The 26,946-nt window shown below is 38.5% G+C and overlaps 2 protein-coding genes across 2 annotated transcripts in view; both read left to right on the forward strand.

Moving 5' to 3' along the window:
• LOC138059311 (axin-1-like) lies at window positions 1-9,823 on the forward strand. The gene is made up of 7 exons (XM_068904878.1): window positions 1-1,363; window positions 4,204-4,362; window positions 4,881-4,968; window positions 5,710-5,859; window positions 6,639-7,306; window positions 7,742-8,092; window positions 9,465-9,823. Exons 1-7 carry the CDS (start codon window positions 408-410, stop codon window positions 9,592-9,594), a joined length of 2,502 nt encoding a protein of 833 aa, XP_068760979.1. The 5' UTR covers window positions 1-407; the 3' UTR covers window positions 9,595-9,823.
• A 3,938-nt stretch (window positions 9,824-13,761) lies between these two features.
• Window positions 13,762-26,946, forward strand: part of LOC138060300 (tether containing UBX domain for GLUT4-like) — a 22,999-nt gene continuing 9,814 nt past the window's right edge. Inside the window, exons 1-10 of the mRNA XM_068906042.1 lie at window positions 13,762-13,862; window positions 14,047-14,102; window positions 15,187-15,287; window positions 17,279-17,396; window positions 19,268-19,343; window positions 21,259-21,332; window positions 21,918-22,000; window positions 22,826-23,035; window positions 25,572-25,636; window positions 26,753-26,796. Coding sequence (XP_068762143.1) covers window positions 13,776-13,862; window positions 14,047-14,102; window positions 15,187-15,287; window positions 17,279-17,396; window positions 19,268-19,343; window positions 21,259-21,332; window positions 21,918-22,000; window positions 22,826-23,035; window positions 25,572-25,636; window positions 26,753-26,796 — 914 coding nt within the window. The 5' untranslated portion in view covers window positions 13,762-13,775. The remainder of the gene's footprint in view (window positions 13,863-14,046; window positions 14,103-15,186; window positions 15,288-17,278; window positions 17,397-19,267; window positions 19,344-21,258; window positions 21,333-21,917; window positions 22,001-22,825; window positions 23,036-25,571; window positions 25,637-26,752; window positions 26,797-26,946) is intronic.

Genomic DNA, 26,946 nt, shown 5'->3' on the forward strand with positions numbered 1-26,946 from the left:
ATCGTTTGTTCGCCGCCTTATGGTAGCGGCTTCGTTTGAAGTAGCTCTGCAACCTTTACCGCACTTGAAAACACTTAGAACCCAAATGCAGAGTGCTTTCGAGCCCTGCGTAGCTTTTCTCGCGCAAGAAACTCTTCAAGACCAATACATACACGTCAAGATCGTCGATCCTGTGGCATTCAATCGTTCAGTTTTTTTTAGTGATCATAGACTAGGCACATTTGAGCAGTTCAGCGGAGCGTCGCAAGTGATATATGTATTTGAATATTTGCTTTGAGGGCTCACCGCGGCTTTCGTTTGATCTCTGCGAGCCATTCTCTTAGTAAAGATCCGACGGAACAACAGAATAACAGCCTGTTAGCTCATCTCGGCTGAATGCGGTCCGCAGTTCTTGGCGATTCCTAGCCATGGAGTTGGAGCAAACGCTTCCTAAAGGCTCTCGAAAGGGTTATTATGGTTTCAAAGAATCACAACAGAAATCTACCACACGTGAAACATTACAAGCCGGATCAGCGACCCAATGCCCCACAAGCATACGACCCCCTCCAACTGGCGAAGATTCTAAGGACTCAGATCGATCGAAGGGAAATTTGCCATCGTCTTTGAAGCAAGAATCGTTCCTTGCGAGTCCTCGAATGACACCGAGAAGGGTTTCGAAAAAGGAATCGATCACGGTGCGCGGTCATTCTGGACTGGAATCAGACGAAGAGAAAATCGCACCGTTGGGTTTTGAGCCAGAAGGTAGCGTAGCTTCTTCTCCACAGTGCGAGCGATGGCCGACCAGCTTAAGTAATATGCTTATGGATTGCCAAGGGTTCAGCTCTTTCTATCAATTTCTACGACAGGAAAATAGTGAAATTATTTTGGATTTCTGGCGAGCGTCCGAAAGTTTTAAGCGAATGGCGCCCACCTCACCAGAAATGAGAACTACCGCTAAAGCGATTTTCCAGAAGTTTATTTGCGCCGGGAGTTATGATGTTTTGGAAATCAGCGATTCGACTAAAGGCAAAATAGCGCAGCACGTCAATGATCATCCTGTCGATTGTGAACTTTTTGAGGAAGCTTTATCAGAAATCATGGCTGATTTGAAAAATAATCATTTCCCGAGGTTCATGAACTCAACCCTGTACAAGGAGTGTGTTCAGAGCGGCGTTGAAAGTCCCAGAGATATTTGTGACAGGTTTTCTCAACAGACGGCAAGATTTCATGCTAGATATCTGCCGACTCTGCCGGAGGAAAAGGTCTTAGGATTTGAAGAGATTGAGGACGATGGTGATCGGTTTGAATTTGAACATCGCAACAAAAGTGTGAAAGGATTGTCTCATTGTGGCCAAAAATCGGGTTCGGATGAACACAATGCAAGGTGAGTGATTCGTTCAGTCTCTGCCAAAACAAACCGCTTTTTATTGTGAGCATAGCCGGGCGATGTCTTGTGATTTCTTGGCGGATTTGTACACTTGAAATATCTCATCGAGTCTTCTGACAGTTGTAGAGTGCAGTTATCAGCGACAATTTATATTCAGTGTTTTTCAAATACGATTGGTAGATGTTAAGCGATGTTATTGCAATTTACTTTGTGTTGTTTCGAGACGATAATCAGCACGACTTTGTAGTTAATGAAAGCGTGAAGTCGATTGAGTTATTTTGGTTGCTTCGTAAGAGATTAGAGCTACTTTCTCAAGGATTACTTATTAGACACAGATATTGCTTCTCTTGTCTCGAGCATTTGATTCATTTAATTTTTTAAAGGTTAAGTTTATATTGGTGAGTTTGCCAACTCGGCGGAGAATGTTTGCAAAATGCGAGTCTACTGTACCGTTTAATTGAGATTATTGATGATTTCCAAGGAATGCTGATCCTTTGTTTGGAACTTTAACCAACTCAATTGCATGTGCAGTTATTTGCAACAAGGCCTTTCATCCATGTTTTTTCCGTTCGAGATATTTCTAATTGCAATTCTCGAGCTTTCAAACAGTGGCTGTGATCTTGTTTGTCTGACCTCCAGATGAAATTAGAATAGGTGAAGCGACATGTGTAAGTGCCATTCTCCTTCACACTAAACGTTGTTGTTTTTGTTCTCGAAATGAACACCATTCATCTATGTGGCTTAAGATGTTCTGCGCTGTGTAAAATTCATAAGTGGTCGAGCAAAGAACTGGAATGAAATTGTACGTAAGGTTACTATTTTGTGGCATTTAAAGATGACGTTTTTAATTTCGGAGATTCTGTGGTTACATACCGGCAAAAGATGGAAAATGCGTTAAATCTATCATTTTTTCCAGCAAAATAAAATCACCATGTAGAAAAATGATTCTTCGCTCTGTAGTTCGGAGTCGAATATTGCTTTATTTCGGGTGTAGTGTTCATCAGCTTATCCCGGTAAACAAGTTGGTTGTATGTTGTTATTGTGTAGTTTGGTCAGAAGTACTTGTAATTTGGAGAGGGTGTGAATTCCTCAGCCACTGCTTCCAGTCGGGGGCTTGACACTCGAGAAGAAGTATCGGGTTAATGAAAATGATCGGTAGAGCTGATTGCATTTTCTCGTGCAGTGCTCCTGTGGTCGTTTTCAAATGGTTTTCCTGTTAATCCCACGGTTGGTTGGTTTCTCAAATGCTGAATTCTTGCATCAGAACAAAAAACATGACAAACAGACATCACCAAGTGGAAAGTTGTGGAATTTATGACCGAAAGAATCTGTTATAACGTGCATTAACATTCTGTTCTTTGATAACTTCCCGAGCAAAACGGCAGAAAAATTCCCTTTAGAAATTAGTGTGGTGCATTTGTGTTTCGTAACTTCGAATGGGCTACAAAGGAGAGAATATTGCTACTGGTTTTGCTCAATTGAATTAGCTTTTTGTGGGCAAAGACTGCTTGTTTGTTCAAGAGAGGGTTTTGCTTCTTGTTGAAAATGCTGTTGAAATTGTTTTCAAAGCCTTGTGTTTTTTAACCCTTGAGAAAGTTGTTTCTTTGAATGGGATTCAGCCAAGCATGACCTTGCATCTTAAGAAGAATGTTTTGGTTCCTTTGGGGTCAACAAGCCATGAATGTTCTTACTTGTTCCGCTTGATTGTTTTGGATAATTTTTGCATGGTTGACTTTTAGTGGATCTACTAGACCTATTCTTTAAGACACTTTCTCTAAGAAGTGGTCTCTTGAAGCTAGACAATTTGCTTGTAGACTTCTCATGGTGCAACAACTTCTTTCTAGACCCCTGCTGCTATCAGAGATCAGAATTTTATCCTCAAAGGGAAAATAATAGTTTTGTCACTTTTGATTAAGGGTATGCTTGTAAGTAATAGAGAATTTTGATCTTTCATTGGATTTATGATCCGATCCTATTTCAAGTCCAGGAAGTGTGTAGAATTTCTCCCTTCTGGAATTTAAATCAGAGAAAGCACATGTTTAAACACTTAAACTGTTATTGCATACTTCAAGAATGATCGGGATGCAAATTGCAGTCATTAACAGGGTTTTCTGGGTTTGCAATTGCTGTGTGTTGGAGCGTGATATCTGTAATTAACTAGAGCCAGTGGATGTATTCTTAAAATAATTCATTTAGATCTTACTTGGTCCAAGTGGATAATAGCTCTTACCAGTTTCTGAACTCAACGTCACACTCCAATTTAAAATAAATTTCACTGCAGCTATAAGAAAGGGGGGAAGACAGCATCACATTGTATCCCAATAGTAATAGTACGAATGATAGGGCGATGTTAAAGTACTTGGGTACCTTTTTGGGGATATATTAATGAGATATGTTGAGCATTGTCATGTGGATGTCACTACTGCACTTAGTTCATTTGCAAGTACACTTCTTGACTTAAAAACCTGTGTGCATCTGATGGAATTTTGGTTTCAGTGATTGGTGTGGGTAACTGAAGATGACTTACATGTACCAACATCGAAGGAACTAAAAATAAGTTAACACTAAAATAGACATTTTCCCCTAAATATTAACAAACAATATAATGCAATATTTATCTTCGGATTGTCTGCGGAATCTTTTCTAAGGCCAGGCTTATAATATTGGATGGCTGCCAAGTTGGGAATGTTGTGTTTTTTTTTTTAACAAAATACTGTATAAATAGGTAACTAAGGTTTCTGTGGTGTAGAAGATTATGGTTTGAGTACTGGCAATATACATACATCTCTCCTTTGAAATATAAAACTAATGAATGAAACATTAAATTAACTCCTTAGATGTCTACTACACTGCCAAGTTCCAATAAAGCAGCTCCTTTCTGCATATCATTACCCTACGGCTCCTGTGGGTTCCAGGATAGAATCGGAGAACCAAAGTCTATCAAGTGATGCTATGACAGAAGATACGCTCTCAGTGACAGATAGTGCCTTAACAGAGTAAGTTAGAACCCAGATGGGTGCTTTGTTAGTTTAGTCACTTATATCATCTGTATTAATGTTTAAAGGCTAGAGAAGGGCAGATAGATGAGTGTCACGAAAACCAAAGCTTTATTGCAACAAATCCTTTGACCCTTTTTTTATCTACTCAACATCCACCATGGGTAGGAGAGGCTTTTTCTGCATGATTTGAGCACTCGACTCAAGTGGACTGTTGTTGTATCAACCTAAAAAAGTGACATACACCAAGGGTACTCAACATTTTCTCCCAAGAGGCATGACTTTATGGTAACCAGGCTTCTCTGTGACAACCTACATGTGAAACATTTGGGAATCAATTTTACTTTTAATCTTTTGGTTTAGTATTAAGTTTGGGTATCACTTTTGTATTCTGTAGCTTATTATAACACTTTAGTATCGTAGAAAGCCAAGAATGGTAAAATTGGGGTATTGTTGGTTTGCTTTTGTGTTTGTGTGTTCATTGTTAAAAGGGAATTTAACTGTTGTTGTTATTGCAGTGATACATCATCCAGGTGCAGCGGGGGAAGACACAAATGTTCATCCCGTAAAAAGTCTGCTGGTTATAATCATTTGCCATTTGTTCCCGTGAGTAACATATCTGTCTAAGTGTTTTTTTCTGGCATGAATAAGATGATGATGCAAGGCTATAATGTGGCTGATATTTCCTCACAGGAGGCAAAAGGCTAATAAGTGGATTTAGTGGGAACTTGGGATCGAGATGCAATTATTCATTTCATTTCCAGTGATTTTTAGCTTGTCATTCTCGCACACGTCTTAACAGTACTACTTACTATGACCAAAAAAATCATTTTTCTTTTTCTTTGGATTTCAAACTTTTTAAACTTAACACTAAGTGTGAAGGCTTGATTTCAAAAAGAGACCTGTTTATTTTAAGTGGAATTTTCCTATTTAATGGTTCACCATTACTAACTTAAAAATCTTGAAAGAGCTGGATCAAGGAGAAAATGACGACAAAGACTCACTAGTTTAAGAAGGCAATGTGTGTGTACTCAGCTGAAGTAATATGCAGCATAGGAGTTTCTTGCGATCAGAATGTTAAACTCTTGAGAGTAAATTACATGGCTTTTCCCTAGATTCAACCCTCTAAGGCCCAATCAGTCAGTTTTTAAACGCGAGTAAAATCCAAAAGTTACACTTAAGCTCAAAATTTTGCCAGTCAGGGGTCACACTTTCAAACTCTGAAGAAAATTAGGAAGTAAATTTTTGATCATAGTAGCACTTAAATATTAAAAATTCACAGCCTGAGGGAAAGAAGAAGAACTGGAATAGAGTCAAGTTAATTAATTATCTTCATGTTTTTTTCAGCGTACACAGCGTGTTCCAAAAGAGGCCAGACATCCTTTGGCAAGTAATCCACCAGAATTTGCTAGGGTTCTCACAGAGAAACTACAGAGAGTTATACTAGAGCGAGAACTTCAGGAAAGGGAAGCTCGCAACCTTTCTTCTCATTTTGAGGTGTGCAACATTGTTGATTTAAGAGAGAGTCATATAGTTATAGTTTATTTACCCACAAGGAACTTAAAAGATGTAACTCGTTGAAATGCTCTTGTTCCAAGCATGATACACCACAGAGGACAGACCACCACACCAGGAACTCCATGCCCTACTCTTTGTGAATAGTGTGTGGGTTCTTTTGCGAACCACAGGATTGTGAACATTGAAGGGTTGTGAGACTAGGCCTATAGTTTATCGTCCTTATCCGAGAAGACTTGAGAATCTAATCATTTGAAGATGTCACTACGAAGGCAATACTTTCTCCTCAGTTATTTAAAGACGCTGAGTGTTGTCTGGCTGGAGTCAAACTCACAACCTGCTGCATGGCAGCCCAGTGCTCAACCAACTGAGCCACTGGTGCGGGGATAAAACATCACATGCGTGTACTTTAAACCCAATAAAACACCCCTAATTAGACTTTAGAAAACAAACAGCAGTGTTTTATCAGGTTTAAAAACACTAGACATAGCAGAGTGGTTCTAGACCCAATAAAACACATGCTGCAAGTTTTCTGTACAGCTTCGAAAACATTCCACAAAAAGAGCGCCCCTCAAGGGACTAATTTATTTTCATAAAGAAGAGTACATAATAGTCTGAGTCTCTGCATAAATGTGTTAGTTATTGTGCAGGAACTTTAAAATTAGACCTACCAAATTAGTTTTACCCATTTCTATTTGTAATAATAACAATAATAGTAGTTCAGATATGCAGCATTACACAAAAGAATTTATTTTTTATAGATGCCTAAGAAATCAATTCTTCAGCAAGCCATTGAAGCTTCAAATAAAAAAGTTCCTCTCAGCACCATGGCAATGTCTGTCGTTCCTGAAGCTGTAACATCTTACAAGGATCAGTACGAAAATGTCAGTGGTGGGGTGGAGGGCTGTGTTCCAAGCACATTTACAGCACAAGAAGCTTCAGATACATACACACAACCGAACATGCCACAGCAATCGCAAAAGTTAAAACCATCAGTTCCAGAGACTTTGCAAGTCCCTGTTGAAGTGCAAAAAAATGAGTCTGTGCAGGAAAGTAATGTATGGGAGACACACCCTGGACGAAGGGATGATAACATTCCTTTCCTACCTGTCAATCATCATCGCATAATGCAGTGGATGGAGGAAGGTGAACAAGCTCAGCAAGGCTCGCCGAGGGAGTCAAAGCATCATCGTCATCATTCACTGTCAACAAGAAATACCTCAAAGAGCAGTAAGCAATCAACAGCTAGTTCGGTTAGGCAGACTGACAAGAGTTCTCGCCATTTACCCAGTCAGCCAATTGCATCAGATCCTTTAATGCCCCCTCTTCCAGTGCCACATCCATCTTCTGTTTTGGAGGGAGCCAAACAGAGATTACAGATTGAAGTTAAAGGGGCTGAGAGACGGAGCAAGCACCATCCGAAGCAGAGGTAACAACTCCTGCCTGTTTTTGCATTAGATAGTCTCAGGAGACACATTTGTAGTTTTGCAGCTGTAGGTTTGCCAAGTGAAGTCATTGCCATTGACTCCTTGGAATGAGACTTAATAGATTTTACTCTGTCTGATGCCAGAGGATTTTACTTGTCAATGGGGGTGGTTCAGCCATTGATGGGCTCATTAATGGGACATTGTCATGTGATGACATGCGCAGTATTTCTCACACCCAGAGATTTCAACAGACGTTTAACTCTTTGCTTTTTCTCTTCAAGTCTAGACTAAAGATGGTTTCCGAAAAGCAATTTAAAATTCATCCATGATGATCCATATTAATGGCCTAATGACTTATTAAAAACATACCTTGGTGAATGTTACTGTGTAATCAGTGGGTAAAATTTATTTTAAAGTTTTCATGATTTTCTTCTCAGGCCTTCAGTTGCTGGAAAGGATGTGGAAACATCATCACACCGAGGAAAGAATAGTGCATCATCTGCTTGCTCGACAATGGAGTCCTCAGGTTATGGACATTCATCTCATATCCCCCATGAGAGGGCACCCTCTATGGCAGGGTCCATGATGTCATCTGTGTCTCATTGTGATGCTGCCAGTAAAGATAGTGGTTTCACTGGTTCTGACAAAAAAAGCAAGGATAAAGATGAAATTATAATAACATACTTTTTGTGGGGAGAGCCAATTCCATATAGGACAACACTTCCTGGAAGATGTGTTACACTGGGACACTTCAAGACTTTGTTACCTCCAAGAAAGGGAAGTTATAGGTGAGGTTCATTCCTTTTATTACTCACAGATTTTTGCTGTTGGTGTGATGGGTTTATTCCAAAGTTGTTTGTACTCAGTCTGAGTGTTCTCAGTTGTCAAACTTTTTACTGATTAGCTCGGAGAACATGTTCCTTTGTCATAGCTTGTGAACATTCTATTGTGATTAATCTAATTTTTAGTATATTTGACCTTCATAAAGTTGATGTCAATCAAGGTTAAAACTGACCCTATGTTTGGTAACAAGTTGTTTTCTTCCAAAGTGTGGATTGAAATAAATGTCATTGGATTTGAGTATTGTCAATTATGAAGATCCATTGTCTCTGTTATCTACATGTACCTCTACCTGCAACTTTAGGAGATCTTGGTCATGCATTTTTCAATGTCTACTCTTTTGAAAAATATTGAATTCAGCTGTATACTGTCACTCACAAAAGTTTCCCATTTAAGCTTCTGCCACAAACGTTGTGTGCCACATCTTCACTGAAATTACACCCTGCATTGAAATACACATTGTAGGTGTACCATTTTCATCAAGCTGTGCTGTAAAAGTGAATTTCCACGTAATGTCATAAGTACCTTGTTTTAAATGAGCTGAGGATCAAGTAAAAGTGTTGACAATGAATTATTGCACTCTAACTACCTTTTACAAGTGCCACTGTAAGCGATAATTTTTTTTATTTTGAAGCTGTGCTAACAAGCACTTGATGCCTATTGAAGTTTGTTCATTTGCTCTTAAATCATAGACTCACTTATGTACATAGCGGGTTTTACTGTTCAGGCCCCAGTAGGTCAAAGGTCAGATAACTGTATCCAGGGGATACCGTATGTCAGTATTCACAGTATAAAATATACTTCACCTTAAACGTTGGACAAGATTTTCTCACACTTCTTTTAACTAGATGTGCTTAGTTAGAGTGAGCCTATTCACAGTTACGACGGCAAATACTGAAATCTTTTCAGAGATTGAAACTGACGGACCGTCACTGTCACTTATCCACCGGCCTTTAATGAAGCATCTGTGGCCCAATTTTTAAGATGATTTACTCAAGGTTGTGATATTTGGTTAAAGCAGTAGTAATGAATTGTCGTAAACGTTCTTTTCTTTGGATAATCTTTCTGGTGACTTTTTGTCTGCTCTTCTTGAAAATGAGAACATGCTCGTTACCTTAACCATTCACATCTAAAACGCCCTAGGACCCACCCCCCAAACCCTTGACGAGTAAAATCGTCTGGCGTTAGTTAAAATCTATTAAGCGTTACTCTAAGGGGTAAATGGGTTGAAAAGCTGAAATGAACGAAAACCCTGGAAAATGATACTATTATTGGTATTTGTTTTAACTCAAGGCCATCTTCGCATTTTTCTTTTTCCAGATTTTATTTTAAGAGATCAACTGAAGACAGAGACTGTGAAGTTGTGTACGAAGAAGTGAAAGATGACAGTGTTGTTTTGCCGACCTTCGATGGAAAAGTAGTGGGAAAAGTCGAAAGGGCAGACTCTTGAATTGACCAAATATTTATCATTTTTAAAGAGAAATTGTACTTTTAATACTGAATGTTTTATATTCAGAAATGATTTTTAAATATTATAAAGAATACAGGGTACAAATTACCCTTTGGAGTGCCAGAGAATTGGCGTTAGGTTTGTACATAGACTATAATATATTTGTAAATGCTACGTTAATGTTGTATAATTTTATGGTTACCGAGATTAAAATATTATTTTCCATAAACAGTGCTTGTCTCCATCTTACGCCAGTGTCAAACCGCAGTGTATTTTCCTAGGATCTCCTTCCAGTTCTATCGCGCAGTGTTGTCTAAGGTCGAAGACTTGTGCCTTTCCTTAAGACCCCAAAGCCTTTCATTACAAAATCTGCTGACTGCATCGATTTGATATTTGACAACTATTCACCAAAGTGGAGCTGGAACTCTCTGGGACTGGTAGGCTTGAAACTCGTTCCATCTTCTTTACAGGATCTGTTGAAAATCCCTAAATTGTCGCATTGCTCTTCGACTAAACGAGTATGGGAGGCAGTGTGACCCAGTCGTTAGGACGCTTGCCTTGAGATCCGGGGATCCCGGGGTTAAAACACGATCTGGCCACTGGTTAAATTTGTTCCTGGTAGTCCATGGTTCAACTTTTCAGCTGCACTAGCAAATTGCCAGCCAGCCTGCGTTCGGCCAGTTGGTATTCTTAAAAGTTGTTGTTGAATGTTCGGTTCTGTTATAACTGTTTCATTGGCTCTGAAAACCACCTATGGTGAGTGGTCAATTAAGTATGTATTGTGTATTGTAGTAAAAAGTCATTCGTTGAAACAGTTGACACTCTCTTGGCCAAAGTATAGAGCCAGCTAAATCAAATCAAATCATCAAACACCTCTAATAAAAAAAAAACAAAACAAGTCATTCAAAGGTTCCCTCCCGGTGAGTGCCATCTCGATGACCACTTCTTATGACAAGGGCAGCTGTATGTTTGGCGGCTCCATGCTAACTTTCTTAGACCTAAGGCTTTGTCATGGGCTAAAAACCAGGTAATACCTGTCGATATCTTACACAGTCTTTGACAAAAACTTCTCTTGGTAACCAGTAGGGGCCCATTTTTCGGAAGTCCCGCAAACATGTCACGTCCGAAAAGCGATTTGTGAAAGTGCGATCCACTTGTTTTCGATTGTTTGAACAACCGAACTTTTAAGACCTTTTAACATTTTCTCAAGAAAACAAACAGCAAAGTATAGGGAACTATAGTATCCGGAAGGTTTAGGGCGGCTGCAGGAGCAATCATGGGGATGGCCATGGGCTATATTTAACAATTATTCCATGAGCGCGGGTTGGATTACACTTGCCCCAAGTCGTCTTTTTGGACACACAAAAACGGACTTTGAGAAAGTCTAGAGTTGGATGAGATGGTAAATAGCCAAAGAGGCTAAGCACTTGAGCGGGAGATCAAGTTTCCAGGAAAATGACGCTAAATTATATGATGGTTTCTGATTAGAGATTATTGCTGCACACCCCCAGACACACCGCCGACCTAAAATCTGGTCGGTAGAATATGGCGCGCTGCAAGTGAGAAAAGTCCGTTTTCCGCCACTGGACTCCCACAAAGACGGACTTTGAGAAAGTCTAGCGTTGAATATGAGATGGTAAATAGCCAAAGAGGCGCGTAGCGCCTAGTTGGCTATAACCAGTCTCATATCCAACAAGCGCAAATGGAACAATTGTCTTATTAAATTCCTTAAACCCCAAAATCTTGGAAGTACGAAATATGAGGCGAAAAAAGGGAGAAAATCCCAGCGAAATCCATAAAAGCTTGACAAAGATGCGATGTTGTGTAGTAGGTTCATCAAAAAGACATTTCGGAATTGATCCAAACTTTCCGCAAAAACGTTGTTTCGCTTTATTCAGAGAGAAATTTCGCTTTCCGGCGATAATATTTTTAGTTTAGCAACGCTTAGCGCTATCATTTACCATATAAGGTCAGACTAAGGTGTTTGAGCTGATAACTGAGATTGAGTAAACCACTCAGAGAGGTTGAAAATTTAATAATAGATTCTTCCCAATCCTCCTCTGAAATTATTTGCTGGGAGGACTTGTTCAAAATCTGGATAACTTCATCGGTGAGTTGATAAGCCACCATCCAATGTTTTCCACGTTGAAAGCTGTGAAAGGTTTTCGCATACTCTTTATTTAAATGTGTTTAGTTAACAAAAAAGCAAAGCTTAAGTTAACAAAGTCTTAGTTAACAATAATGCAAAGTTTTTTTCGTATCACAGTTTAATATATGATTCATTTCATACATCATTTCGTTCAAGTTAACAATTTGCTACTTTTGTACTTTTTTCAAGTGAAGTGAGCTATTTTCAGTCATTTTCATCAGTGACTCTGGCAGTTTCGTATCGTTTATTTCACCGCCTGCTGTATAGTCAATAAACGTGATGATCTGTAAGCCTCATTACCGAGTATTTGTCAGTTTCATATGCGGGTTTTTATCGAACGGGTTTAAAACTCACCAAGTCACTAATTTCAAGAGCACCCAACGAGCAAATTGAGCCAAAATCTTTAAGAGACACTTCTAGGTTCCTTGTCATGGATAACTGAAGACTGTCTAAAGAGATGTTTTTTTCACACAGAAGAATTTTAACTGTTAGGATATCTTAGCTGGAAATTGAAGGGTTCGAAACTTTTTGGCATGACTATTATGGGGGTGGGGATAGGGGGTGAGGGGTAGGGGGTGAGGGATAGGCGGTGAGGGGTAGGGGGTGCAAAAATATCCCTTCCGTCAAGTCAAGAAGTATGAACTAAAAATTAGTCTATATTCTGATGATACCACGGTCTTTGTTCGTGACCTTGACTCTGTGACGAGCCTACTAAATCTTTAAATGATTTCCACGCTTGTTCTGGTCTAGAAATCAATCGAGACTGCTAAAACAGAAGCAATGTGGTTGGGTCAATGGAAAGAAAGAACAGACACTTCCTTCCATTTTAAATCGCCAAAGGAACCTGTCAGTGTTCTCGGCGTTTTCTTTTCTCACAACCAAGCAAGAGCTAACTGGTTAAAATCCTCGAAAAAACGCTCAAAAACGAAGTTATACTTCTGGTAACGCAGTTAGCGTGGAACAAAAGAATTCGCCGGGGACGACTCTGCTTCCTGGAAAATAATTCCGGCTAACAGCATCTTGCATAGACATGGCAGTCTCGCCTTCCTAACAAGTTGCAACTTCGCAATCAATACGCTTGCCTATGAAAACCTTCCAATATTTTATGAAAATATTTTAAACTATTGTGCTGAGTTCAAAAACTCCACAGGCTATGATTTTAAAACCCGTCTATTTACTCCGCTCTTAGACCGTTTTCGTTCCTCCAACTGCCGAAAATAGAATACTCAGCGACAGTTTTACGAGTGACTCCATCCAAAAGGTCTATCTACTGTCATTTACAATCACAAACGAACTGTCAAAACAACAATGCTCCAATCAAAGGGATTCATAACCTGCTTCCCACCCGCCCTACACTTTTTCGTGACGGCCTTTTAGGCAGCGTTTACACGAACTCGGTATCATTTGTAACCGCATCGATTTCCAGTGGACACCATTTTGAATTTGTCGATTCAACTTGAAAAAGTTAACCTAACACTTTTCAAGTTTTCACAAGACGCTAGCGCATTTGCTTCTCGTGACAGTTTCCCTTTAAATGGAATTTTCCAAACTATTTCTTCTCGTACGTGGTCGTTTAGGTACAATCGCGGGGGACAACTGAGACTGGAGAAGCAAGGCGAGGCATAGTTTTCATTAATTCCGCCCGAAAAGCAATTCATGAAACTAAGATCTACTCATTTTGAAGAATTGATACTTGAACTTATTTTCAACACTAGAGAAGCAAAACTATTGCAACGTTTCATGACTTGAAACGTTTTCCTAGTGAAGCTACAAAGCGTTTTATTGCACCGGAAATTAAATATGCCTGAAAAGTTTCGGTGTCTGACATTAGACTGCTGACTGCCTACAAATAGTACTGATAAACAGTGTTTAAGTTTAAGAACCCGTCTTAAAACGGTTAGCTTTCAATAATTGTGATTTAGGGTTAGTCTGCAGTCTGTGGTCTGCAAATGTCAGACACCGGAAAAGTTTCGGGCTTTCGTCCCTTGAAAGGGTGGAAAGTAAAGGAGTCTGGGTTCTAGAAACAATCAAGATGGCTGCCTGCAAGAGTGTTGTGGTTCTGTGTCCGAATGCACGCCGACAAACCGTAAAAGTAAATGCAACTACAACTATTCTTCAGGTCTGTTTTTATACTTCATGTGATTTCATTCTTTTGTTGCTTCGATGCCCAAAATCTGTGTGTTCAGGTTAATATTTCTTTGACAAAAAATTGCTTGATCATCATGACCATACGTGGACGTCGTCTAAACTTTCCATTTTTTTGTTTGACTAAAAATAATATAGCTCTGTGTTTATTATGTTAGGTGCTTGAAGAAGTTTGTAAAAAACAGGGTCTTTCATCTGAGCAATACGCTTTACAGTAAGTTTTTTTTTACTTAATTAAGCAATTGAAACGCTTTACAGTTTAAAAAGGTGATAGACAAAACATTGTCCCCAAGTCCATGGACGACTCCGATGGACTAACCAAATGGACTACCGTAAAATAGACTACCTCTAAATAATACTATTTCGAATGAGTACTATTGAAAGAACTGAATTGATTATATACTTACATTACACGTACCTCTTTATTTTCGTCAATGTAAACTCCGTGGGGGGGGGGGGGGGGGGTGCGGGCAAGGGGTGGGGGTTTGACCAAGATGCAAAAATTCTGGTCAATTTCCCAAAGGTGGGGCAGCATACGTTCATCAAAATGTAGTTAGAAATCCCCACCCCGGACTAGATGGCCTATGAAGTAGCAGTTTTTAAAATGGGTGCATAGAATTAATACTGGTGATCAATGCCGTTTAAAATGGGTGTTTATGCTTAATGCACCTATCAATGTTAAGCCCCTGGGAGGAGGAGGGGGGGGGGGGGGGGGGCTAACCATGAGGTCTGTCCCCAGGGTAGGGATTTTGATCGTATGTGATGTCCACAGGCTAGTGATTTGATTGTACAAAGGACATTTTTACCACCTTCACTTGACGCTGGGTGGACATTTTGACCAATTATTTTGTCCCAGGGGTGGAGAATTTGAATTCTTTTAAATGAAAATGTCAAAATCTCCACCCTATGCCCGACCATGCCAGACCATGCCTGACCATGATGTGAAACATTCTTGTATGCTCTTTTTCCTCAAGGAGTGTTAAAGCTCCTACAGAAATACTTAACAACACAGCAAATAAGAATCAAAAAAATATTTAAAACAGGGTAGGCCATATTAGAAACTGCAGAATTTACTCAGTTGTCTCGCAAATCATTGCTAAGAGTAAACATTGAAAAAAGGGCATTGTGTATAGTGCAATGGGGCAATAATTTTTGTCAGCAAAATTGGAAAATTTTGATTCCAGGGAAAGCTATGTGTAGTCATGGGACTTAAAAGAATTACCTGTGTGGCTAAAAAGAATTAGTAGTATCTTATTGTCAACATTGAGGACCTCTTTTGTAAATAAAATATTTTCCAGAAACCAAAGGAAGATTCTCGATGACACGTTACCAATCAGATATTCTGGATTGTCCAACAATGCTCATTTAGAGCTCATTATCAGTCCGAAATTAAAAAAAGGTTGGTACAATGTACTATCATTTGGATTGAAGTGGACATTATACCTAGGATGATGTTTAATTTTTTTGGTGAGGTCAAATGTGACATTTTAGACAAAGAAATACAATATTAATTAATGGGATTTTAGACTTACAAGAGATAATAGCCTTGCCAGAAATTGATGTCACTGCAGTGTGATATTTAAATAATGAAAGAAATTCATTCAAGGTCAGTAAAAACAATAAGGAACACTTCTTACTGTTAATAAGTATTTTTCTGTTTTTATTCTATCAGGGATCCATATTTGTTTTTTATCGAAGTTGTCAGCCGGGCAAGTAAAAATTTTGGGTTATGCGTGCATATCTCTGTTTTGGTACGTCCTATGTGCGAATGATGATCAGGCACCGCACACCAACACACTGATTTTTGGGCAAGGGACAGTTTTAAGTAATAATCTCTCAGACAATTTCAACAGATTCCAGACTTTCACAAATTTATTTTAAATTAGTTTTTTTTACGTCATCACCTCTTTACTCCATATATAATTAATAAATGTCTAGTTTCTAAAGGAACTGTGGTGCTTTGTTGGTGGGAGAGTGAAACAGGAAATTTTGGTTTTATCAAACATGTTGATAAAGGTCAAATTACCACTGTGAACGATTTGGAAATCTGACATTTTAAGCGTTAGCCCTTTGTCAGAGTGAATTCATCCTTTATCGACCTTTATCAACACATTTGATAAAACCAAAATTTCTTACATATTAATACTTTCTTTACATAAATGCATAGTCTTCATGGCATCTTGGCTTGTCTAGTGATTCCAAAGTTCTCCTATCTAATGCCCTTTAGAATCACTAATTACTCCTAGATTTGTGTCCTAAAGTGATGAATGGTCAGTATTCCATTAAATATAAGTATTGCCATTGAAAAACGGCTTTACAATATGGTACAATATTGAATATTATTTTGTTTAGAAATCTACCTTGAGACTTGCAAAACAAAGAAAACAGAACTAAGCTGTGAAATTTTGACCATAAAGTCTCATAGCCGTGCCTAATATTGATATATCAAACTTGGCTTATTTTGGGAGGCGCGGTGGCCTCACGGTTAGTGCGCTTGACACCCGATCGAGTGGTCTGGGTTCGGGGCCTGGCCGGGGACATTGTGTTCTTGGGCAAGACACTTTACTCTCACGGTGCCTCTCTCCACCCAGGTGTATAAATGGGTACCGGAGTAATGCTGGGGGTAACCCTGCGATGGACTAGCATCCCATCCAGGGGTGAGTATAAATACTCCTAGTCGCTTCATGCTACAGAAACGGGAGATAAGCGCCGGCCTGATGAGCCTTCTGGCTCGTAAGCAGAGGCTTTTTTAAACTTGGCTTATTGAATGTGAATGATAGACATGAGGATGCATTTTCAAACCTTTATGGAAGAGTTTCACAACTTTTAGGAAACGTTTTTAGTAAGTTTGACACTCAATTGCTCAAAATCTAAAGTAGCTGTTACAAAATATATAAAGGACAAGCCCCATTCAGTACTCTCAAGGCCTCCCTATCCTATGGCAGGCATGCAAGAATTTTTCTGCCAGTTGCTTGTCCCCAAATTGTTGAAGTGCATATTTTTGTTGTTGAAGATGACGTCGCTTTTTGATGTTGGTTTTGGGGTAATTGTCGTTGTCGTTGATGTTGACTTACTTTTGTAGTTGAGGGCGTGTGTTAAGTGTTGGTTATTGTATTAGCTGTTGAATTTGGACAAATTTTATTTTTGACCTGGGGAGAAAATTTTAAACTGCTGGTTGTTTGTTGATGCTGGAAGCAAGGTTGATTTCTTGACTTTTTCAACATTCTGCCAACCATATTTGGGTCCTATAAGATTTTTTTGCCCTACTCTTCCCCCTTGCTGCCAAAGCAACTGTTGGATGCACTTCAATAATTCGAGATTACTACTAGTACTCTAATCATCATTCTGATGATTGGAATAAACAACATAATTTATTTTCTTGAATATCAGTTCACACCACCTCTACTGTTGCACTGCAACTGGAGTCAGGTGACAGGCTTGTAAAGGAGTTTTCTGCTTCTTCATCATTATGGGATGTTCTTTGTCATTGGGATTCTAATCAGGACAGGTCAGCAGTTGTTGATTTTATCAGTATGTAAAATAAATTATTTATATTGAACATAAAACATGGCATGGCATGGCATGATGTGGTTCAGATTTTTTCTTGGTTTTAAATTCTCAAACCAGTTCAATTTTGATTTTTCTTTGTATATTATTCATTATCGTAATCTAAAACAAAGGAAACTAAAATTGAACTGGTTGAAAACGTTTTAAACCAGTTAACAACGGCATCAAGCTGAATGGAAGGTGGGCGCCTGGGATGTCCAGGAGCCTCCACTGTGATCAGCTAGCCCCTAGTTAGTAAAACGCTCCCATGGCTAGCAATCCCCACAACGCAGCCAGCCATAAGCCCCCACTCAGAGACATCCGGGCACCTGTCACACTGTGGTAACAGGGGGTAGAGGGAGGGAAGGAAGCAGGAAAAATAAGAAACCACTAATGCTAAGAAAAAACTGCTAAGAACGAAGGCCGCACTTGTAACACTCTGCCAACATAGCTCCAAAATGGCCACTACACTGACACCGCATTACCTACATGAGCCTGTGCCCATACGAATGAACCACTGACCACTAAAAGCAAACAGCTCCATTTGTGAACCTAAGAAACCAGCATCTCTTTGTTGTTAACTAGGTTAATTTATATTTAATCACATGAAAACATTTGAATCACAACATTGACACATGGGTGGTTATTGCAGTTAGTAGGGAGGGATGTTGCTAAGAGCCAGAGGGTGGCCAACTTACTGTTACCTGTTTTAAACAGGTCATTTAAACACCTGAATTTAAATGAAATGCAAAAGTATAAGGAAGTCTCTGAGTAAAATTAATGACTCAGTTTCTAAGCAAGCCAACTTTGTTTTTTCCTGCTTCTAGAGTCAGTCATTCAATTGGCTGGACAACCAGGCAGTCAATAATTATAATGATAATTACCGGTATTATTATTATTATTGGACGTAACACAAAACGCGTGACAAGAGTATTGAATATTTCCATTCACCATATATGATAGTAGATTCCTACGAGAGTCCTACAAATTCCTATGGATTCCTGCAATGATACAATATTTTTCCTGCAAGGATAAGCACAGGGTTACTGAGGCAGTTTTCTGAACAATGGCAGAAAGCGAGGAAAGTTTCTCTTTGGTTGACAAATTTTTGTGAAGTGCGGTTAAGAGGTGAATTGGAGACCTGATTGCACTAACTAGTCAAGACAATTAATTAAGCAATTGTGTCTTTTATAGATACCTGAAAAATTCGCATGACTTTAACAGGATTCAAACCCATTACCTCGGTGATGCTGGTGCAGTGCTCTTAGCAACTGAGCTATGAAGCCACTCAGTTGAGAGCAGACCAATAAGCCATTTTCGAGTTCATGTCTGCCTCCTCTTCAAAACGAGTGCAAGTGCAAAGTTTTTGTTAATTGAAAATTAGTTTTCATTCATATGTAAAGTAGAACTAATTACCATCACAAAGACTTCGCAGTTAGACTCGCTTTGAAGAGGAGGCAGACATGAACTTGGAAATGGCCTATTTGTTGGCCTGAATATTTGTGAAGCATCTGATACTTGTGGTTCCGTTGTCATCAATGGTGAAAACCAGGCTTAATAGTAGCTTTGACTAATAAACTGGAAAAGCAACATGTAAATGAACATTTAACAAAAATAATACCTACTGGTACATGTTTTATTGGCTTACTAATTGTAGAATTCCTGCAACCCTTGTGTGAATTCGTGAAAATTCCTTCAAGTGCATAATCCATCATTATGATATCATTATTGTCAGTTGGGCAGTTAGTCAACGTTTGAAAAGAATCAATGGTTTTTTTAATGTAGATTTTTTTTTCTGTGAAGCACAGTTTGTCAGATTTTGATTTTTTTTAGCATCCATCAAGGAAAAATCTTAAATCCTGCTGCTGAAGAAAACCTAAGTCCGGTATGCATTTACATGACACAAGAGGTGAGTGATGCATCTTTGATGTCACTTTGGTTTTTTGCTGTATAGTTTACAGTACATCATAGTGTTAATGAAACTGTGTAAGAAAAGCTCATAACTCATTCAATAATTTACAACAGTGGACTTCCGTCTACCTAGTTTTAGTACTGTTGCGTATGAAAGACATTTGATTAGATATTTAGGCACTAGCCTGTGGAGCAATCCATCAAGTAAAGACAGACTGGCTGCCAGTCTTAAGTATTTCAAGACAAGGATGGCAAACTTGACCTAAGTAACATCTTAGACAGATGCAGTAGGTGTTATCTATTTAACTCATGATTTTAACAAGATTTAACAATTATTCCATGAGCGCGCGTTGGATATGAGATGGGAAATAGCCAACGAGGCTCGTAGCGCTGAGTTGGCTGTAACCACTCTCATGTCCAACATGCGCAAATGGAATAATTGTTCTATTAAACTCCTTAAACCCCAAAAGTTTGGAAGTACCAAATACGAGCGAAAAAAGGGAGAAAATCCTAGCGAAATAAAAAAAACTTGATGAAGATGCGATGTTGTGTAATACCTTGAAGTCAGACAGACGCAGGCTCATCACAAAAACATTTCTTACCTTTTCGGGAACTTCTAAGCTTCAGAATTGATCCAAACTTTCCAAAAACGTTTTTTTTGCTTTAGACCGAGAGAAATTTTCTGGCGAAAAGAATTTTAGTTTAGCAACGCTAAGCACAATCATTTACCAAATAAGGTCAAAGTAAGGTATATCAGCTGATAACGGAGATTAAGTGAACCAATCAGAGCATGGGAAATGCATTATCCCAGGTTGACAATTTAATAATACTTAATTAATTATATTTAATTTAGTGTATTTATTGTATCAGTTTGAATTTTTATTCCATTTTATAATTTTAGATAGTATTAATTTTAGGTTTGTGTAAATAGCAGAGGATATTCTCCCCTGCTTGATTTTGATTTCATGATGATGATTACAGTATTATTATTATTATTATTATTATTATTATTATTATTATTATTCAGTCCTTTTAGAAAGAGAGCTTGTCTATGAGCTTAGGTTATTGAAAATGGTTGTGCTGTAACATTTGGTGTATATAATATCAACATAAAAGAAATTTATGCATTCATACGATAATACATGAGACAAAGTTTTCCCTTTTAATTAAGGAAGTGACCCCTTGTGTTAAAGGGTTGTCATGGTTACTTGAGCTACTTTTTAAAGGTATGGTAAAATTATAAAAGTTGAGGAATAGGAATTCAAAGTTTAAAAAGATATACTTTAATATATTTACCACATTGTTGGACAAAATGTGTTTAAAAAATACCAAATGGAGACAGAAAATATCAATGGAAATATTTTTGTGTTTAAATGATCAACAAATTTTCATTCTGAACCTGAACTCTCCCATCCAGTGTTGGTTATGAAGTATTCTTAAATTGTTATATTTATTATAAACTGCTTTTCTATCCTTGGCATTTCCTTGCTAGAACTCGGATATCTGCCATTTATACTCGTGTTTGACCTGTGTATGGCAGACATTATTTTGTCTTTAATTCTTTCCGCCTGAAGCCAGGTTTTGTTACAAAGGATCAACAAAGGGAGAATTGAATAAAACAATTATATTTATTATGCCATACATCCTTTTTAAGGCATACATGATTTGCTGTTATAGACACCTCAGTGCTTTGTGCATTACCTTGTTATAAAAATGTATCAAGCACTGACTTCAAAATAATGAAAATAGCCTGTATTTGTGGAAAACATTGTCAATGAAGTAGCTATTCATCTTTTAATTTTATCTTGTGGGAGTTTGAAGGTAATAGCTTAAAAACTGATTTAAACAAATGATTATAATGAAATACTTACTAATCACCAAGTAATTAAAGTATTTTTTTTCCTTTTACACAGATTAAAGGAGAAGAGGCATTGAAGAATGTAACTTTACATTCACTCGGATTAACTGGTAAAAGAACTATCATAAGGTAATATTAGTATAAGAACATTATTGTACACTTTGCTAGCCTAAGGATTGTTATTTTCTCACTTTTCAAATGCATGATTCTGGATTGTTAAATTTGGGCCTTAGAGTCTTTGTATCTGGTATGATTTCACAATGACGTACCTACATTGGCTGATGTTGGCCGTCTTTCATTAAAAGCTTTTCCTCTGCAAGGTATCCTCCTGAATTCTATCAGATAATTTTTTGTGCAAGCAAGTTCCTACTTAAAGACGGTGCCTACTATTGTTATTGAACGTACCTTCTGCGCATCTTGAGATACTCAGTTTTGCTATGGGTGGTGCTTTTTAATACAGGGATATTTTTGCGCTGTTTTAAAAACTATGCATAGAAAGCAGAACTTAACGAGTGTTTTTGGTATCAAAAAGAAAAATGGGGGTAACCACATATTTTTCAGAGATATTTAAGCTTCAATTTGGAAAAGAATGCCATACACTGCTTTGTATTTTAAATCATTTTACAAATATTGTTGATTAATTAGCTTCAAAAAATGCATGGTTACCCGTAATTCTTTTTTATTATTATTTTTTTCCAATAATTGTTTTTTAAGGCTACTACACAGGCAGTTAGAACAGCAATCTTCAAAAGTTGAGAAAACAGAAACAGAAACACTTTCAGAAGGAGAGTTCAAAGGTACTTGAATTTTACAATTATGACGACAATGATGATGATTATTATGGTATGGAATTAAAATAAAGCAATTTATAAAATCAAATTTCCTTTCTATAGTGTGTGATAGACTTTTTACTGTGCAAATTGTTTCCATGCAATTCAGTAGGACTGCAGCCCTCATAACTGAAGAAGATCACTACATGGACTTGGAACTTAGTTTGGGTAAAACCCTGAGTGTTCAAGTGACCTGGGTTTGCTCCCATGACCTATCTGGGGATATCTTCTTGCATTCTTTGTGGGGTAGTCATCATCAATGACCTTGAGACCTTGGGTTTTCTTGTAGTTATAACTTTGAGGATTGGGTGAAAATTTTCATAGAACAACAGTTACATGTACTGTTCCTGAAATAGCAAAATACAATGCCCACAGTTGATAGCCAAAGCAATGTTGCATCTCTCTGTTGAACCTTCATCAAGGTACATATATGTACCTGTAGCGCTGATGTAAGTACAGGTGTAGTTAACCTTAATTTTAACACCTGCTTTACTATTCTTCACTGGATGGACAATCATTTGTCTAATAAAGTTGTGTGTGCTTTCAAAGAAAAGCTTGTTTAATAACCTGAACCCAAAATAAAACAAAAATATTTAGCTCTTTGTCAATTTAGCTGAGTGTTCGGCTTACCCGAGGTTCATTTTACACAATTCCCCTTTTCACTTTTTGTGATATTGATCACAGCATTTGTTTGTGGCATAATATTCTTGAAGATCTGTTTATTGTAGGGGGTGTAAACATAGATGGGAAAAGGTTCAAGCAGGGGGATAATCCCGTGTCTTCTGCTTACAGTTTCTTGCACAGATCCATTAGTGGAAGTTAAGAATACGGGGTGTGCAACAGAGGACAGGACTGTTAATAAACCTGTGGTTATGTCTGCAACATCATCTTCTGAAGGCGTGAGCCAGTTTGGATTATCAACTGAAGTACAAAGAGATGTTACTATGGATGATGTCAATTCATCAAAGTTGAGATCCTCAGATTCCCGTTTCAATGCACAAGGTACACTGTCCTTCATGTGTATTTTTCTTTTGTATTCTACTTTCTGCTGGGATGGCCGAAGTACCGTGACTTCATTGCCTTGTTTTGCTGTTGTCTCTGCCTATTATAAGTTCAGATGAAAGCCTGTTTCATGGAGACCAATGCTGAAGTAAACTGGCCTTTACTTCTAGTTAACGCCCCTTCCATCCCTTCTAAAATTGGTTTGTCATAATCAGCTCGTATTTTGCCTGGGGCCCCCTAGTTTCCAGATAAGGGCGAGGGTCACTTCCACCTTTCATCTTTAACCTGCAAATCAAATATACATTTATTTTATTCATCATTCCTTTTGTGGGAACGAGTGAGCCTAACAAATTGTCTTACCTAGGGCATTGCATCGGTATTCAAGAGGTCATGGGTTCTTATCCCGTTAAAGCCAACTGAATTTTTCAGTTGTCTATAAGAGACAAATTCGGTTTGCTTAAATTGTCCACTCAGATAGATGCCAGGATCACTTTCGTCATAATCCACACTTAAAAGTACTTAAGGGCGCTCAGTTCCTTTTGTCAGAACTGGCCGGCCAGACCCGTCCGTTTGCAAAGAGATTGCAACAATAATTGCGTGATAATCCTTTGCATTCTTTGGGAGGAGTATATATATCATTGTCGAAGTGTGTTAATTTGAGGGCGTTGTAGAGTTAGTGCTTCTCAAAGGCCCGGTCTGGCCGGTCAGTTCTGTCAAGTGGAAAGCGTCCAGAGATACGCAAACTTATGCAAAACGGGTGATTCTACATAGAATGTGTTGCATGATGCATGTGAAACTGGGATTTACGGTCGTTTCGTTTAGTAAGTCTCAAACCTCAACCAAACCCTAACCATAAAACCAATGCTTAGTGATAATAATTTCTATCCCTCGCCAAACTCTGTAACCAATTCTGACCGGAAACACACACTGAAGCAAAATGACTTGTTTGTTGTCAGTTGTGACACTGAAACTTTGAGAATCAGTTATTTGTCACAAAAATAGGTGCCCTTTTTAAAGAGAGCTGCCCCTCCTTGAACTCCAGCTGCTTAATCAAAGCATCATGGCTAACCGAGAGAAACAAAAGTTACAGTAAGGAAAAAATGGACTCTGAAACAGTGGATACTCTGTGCCCGGTGCCAGGAGTAAGAGCTGATAAACTTTGGGAAAGTTCCTCTAAGCTACACTTTGATTTAAAGTTATGTCTGCTATTGATTGTTTTCATCGTACATGTACTGTAGAAAAAAGCCATCACTGTAGTAGTAGTAGCAGCAGCAGCAGCAGTAGTAGCAGCAGCAGTAGCAGCAGCAGTAGCAGCAGCAGCAGCAGCTACAGCAGCAGCAGCAGCAGCAGTAGTAGTAGTAGTAGTAGTAGTAGTAGTAGTAGTAGTAGTAGTAGTAGTAGCAGCAGCAGGAGTAGTAGTAGCAGCAGCAGCAGCAGCAGCAGCAGCAGCAGTAGTAGTAGTAGTAGTAGTAGTAGTAGTAGTAGTAGTAGTAGCAGCAGCAGGAGTAGTAGCAGCAGCAGCAGCAGCAGGAGTAGTAGTAGCAGCAGCAGCAGCAGTAGTAGTAGTAGTAGTAGTAGTAGCAGTCGGACTTTATTCAAGTGTTGAGGTATTTAGCTTTTAACAACCTAACTGGGGACACTAGTTAGGTCGTACAAGAAATAAATATTACAGATAAAAATTAAGATAGGAGGTATAACTTTTAATGAACATGATTGATATCTCGTTAAAAACTAATCAATCACTTCCCTGACCTAATTTAATAAAACTGAGGAAGTTAAGAAGATAAGTCACCGTTCTTGCATTCATCCAATAGAAGTGCTAAGTTACCTCCTTGATGCTTTGCTTAGAACTTTCGAGTGTTGGCCTTTCTCTCTCGATCCTCAGGACTCAATTTGCTGTTTGCCGTAGCGCACAGTTCTATAGCGTATGATGTTAAAGTCTGCATTTCTTAGGTTTTATCCCATTTTTCGTAGATATACGGTGCTGCAAGTCCGTTTTTAACTCTAAACATCAGGGTAACTATGCATCTTAATCTCCCTTCTTAGAGAGTAGGGAGACAGCCTTTTTTCAAAAGTTCACCGTTTATGTTTCAGATTTTGACTTAAAGGCTGGTCTCAATACGCGTTCTTGAACTCTTTCTAATTTGCGCTTGTCAGGTGATCTGCAAAAGTGCCAAACAGTATTGCAATACGTCAAGTGGGGGTAGAATACCAGATTTATATAGCTGAAGGTTAGCTGAGGAGGGTATAAGGTTTCGCAATCTCAGTATCACTCCAACTTTTTGACTTGCTTTCGTCAATGGTTACTCCCAAAATTGTAATTTTTCTGAAGACTTTACCACTTGTGAATCAATTTTGAGCGATATTTCGTCTGCGCCCTCTTGTTTTGAAGGCTTCGGATCTGAAATTTGCTGGGGTTGGCCTTTAAAAGTTTTTCTTTGTACCACTGTGTGATTTTCTCTTTAGATCTTGAACAGCCCTATTGATGTTAATGTTACACATAAAAGTCATTTTTTCCCAATGTATTTGTACACAGAAGGAGTCAAGGAGCCTAAAAGAGCGAGGATAAGTCCTCCCAAGCATCCATTTGCAGATTTCAAGGTGCAGTAGAATTAGAAAGATCAACATTTATGTGGATTTTTTTGTAGTATATATTGTTATCCACTCGGATTTTTAAATTTCTACTCAGCATAATTAATTTTTACGTAGCAGGTATTTCACCTATGGAATATTTGCTTTAAATATTTGTTGGACGAATAGCGCCTTATCACGCTCTGCCACAACGGCTTCAGGTGGCACCCAATTGACTGACGTCGGAGGATTTGAAAAAAAAAAATGAAGCTCTAAAAGATATTTTAGTGAACAATAAAAGGCATTGAATTTGGCCTTTACCTGATATTTAATAACTGTTACACGAGCTCGCGTTGGAAATGAGATATCAAAGAAGCGCGTACCGTAACTCACCTTACCTTTCCACAAACGCGGCTCTTCCTCTGCCATTAGGAAGATAAAACAAAGGTCATGTTCTATTGGGATCAACCGTTTTGGGTTGGTTTGGTTTTTTCGTGTTCTACTGGGAAAGAAGCCGTTTTCGGTTGGTTTGGTTGATCAACTAATTCAACCGGCATCAAACTAGGTTGAAACGGTTGAAAAAGGATGAGTAGCGACCGCTGTCGTTCACGCGGGCTTTTTACTAGTCGACCGCGGGCTGCAGCCAAACTTTCCAACTTTCCAACGCCTGGTCTGGTAATGACTATTCCCAGGAGTTACCGCGTTGAAAAAGTGTTCAGTTGGGAAACCTCAACCGCTTCAATCGTTGAAACGGTTGATCCCAATAGAAGACGAGCAAATAATAACGGTTAGCCGAAAACACAAACTAGGCAATGGCGGATGGCAACAAAACAACTGGGATTTTGCCTGTCCTGCGCACACTAGACCCCTCTCCGTCAGCTGTGTGAAGAGAACTGACATTTTCTGCTTTATATCATTTATCGATTTGGTGATAACAATATTAGATTTTAAAAGTATTGTGAATTTTCTCAATAGTTCGTTAGCGATCATTCCTTTTTTCTTTCCTTTTTTCTTTCCTTTTTCACTATAAACTTCAATTCAGATGTATTTAGTGATAGTTCATGTTCGATTCTTTCTCACTATGAAGTTCAGCTAGTGTTTTTAAGCTCTGGATGGTTTTTCTTTAAAAATATTACATACTTCTAGTTCCCTGAGGAGACCGCTGGCATGGATTTATATCAAAGAGAACAGTGAGTACTTTTTTCATTTGATTGTTGACATGCTGAATACTTAAACAAAATGTGCTGAAATTGCAGTCAGGAATGCTACTATAAGAAATTTTGGACACTGACTTTTTTGAACGTCAAACGACGTTCACTAAAAACTTGATAAAGAGGTTT

This window comes from Montipora capricornis, chromosome 8, assembly GCF_036669925.1.
Source record: "Montipora capricornis isolate CH-2021 chromosome 8, ASM3666992v2, whole genome shotgun sequence".
Classification (NCBI taxonomy): domain Eukaryota; kingdom Metazoa; phylum Cnidaria; class Anthozoa; order Scleractinia; family Acroporidae; genus Montipora; species Montipora capricornis.

Coding starts and splice junctions, on each gene's coding strand:
- LOC138059311 (XM_068904878.1), top strand. CDS start 408: ATGGAGTTGGAGCAAACGCTTCCTAAAGGCTCTCGAAAGGGTTATTAT. Junction 1,364..4,203: donor TCGGATGAACACAATGCAAG/GTGAGTGATTCG, acceptor TTAACTCCTTAG/ATGTCTACTACACTGCCAAG. Junction 4,363..4,880: donor ACAGATAGTGCCTTAACAGA/GTAAGTTAGAAC, acceptor TTGTTATTGCAG/TGATACATCATCCAGGTGCA.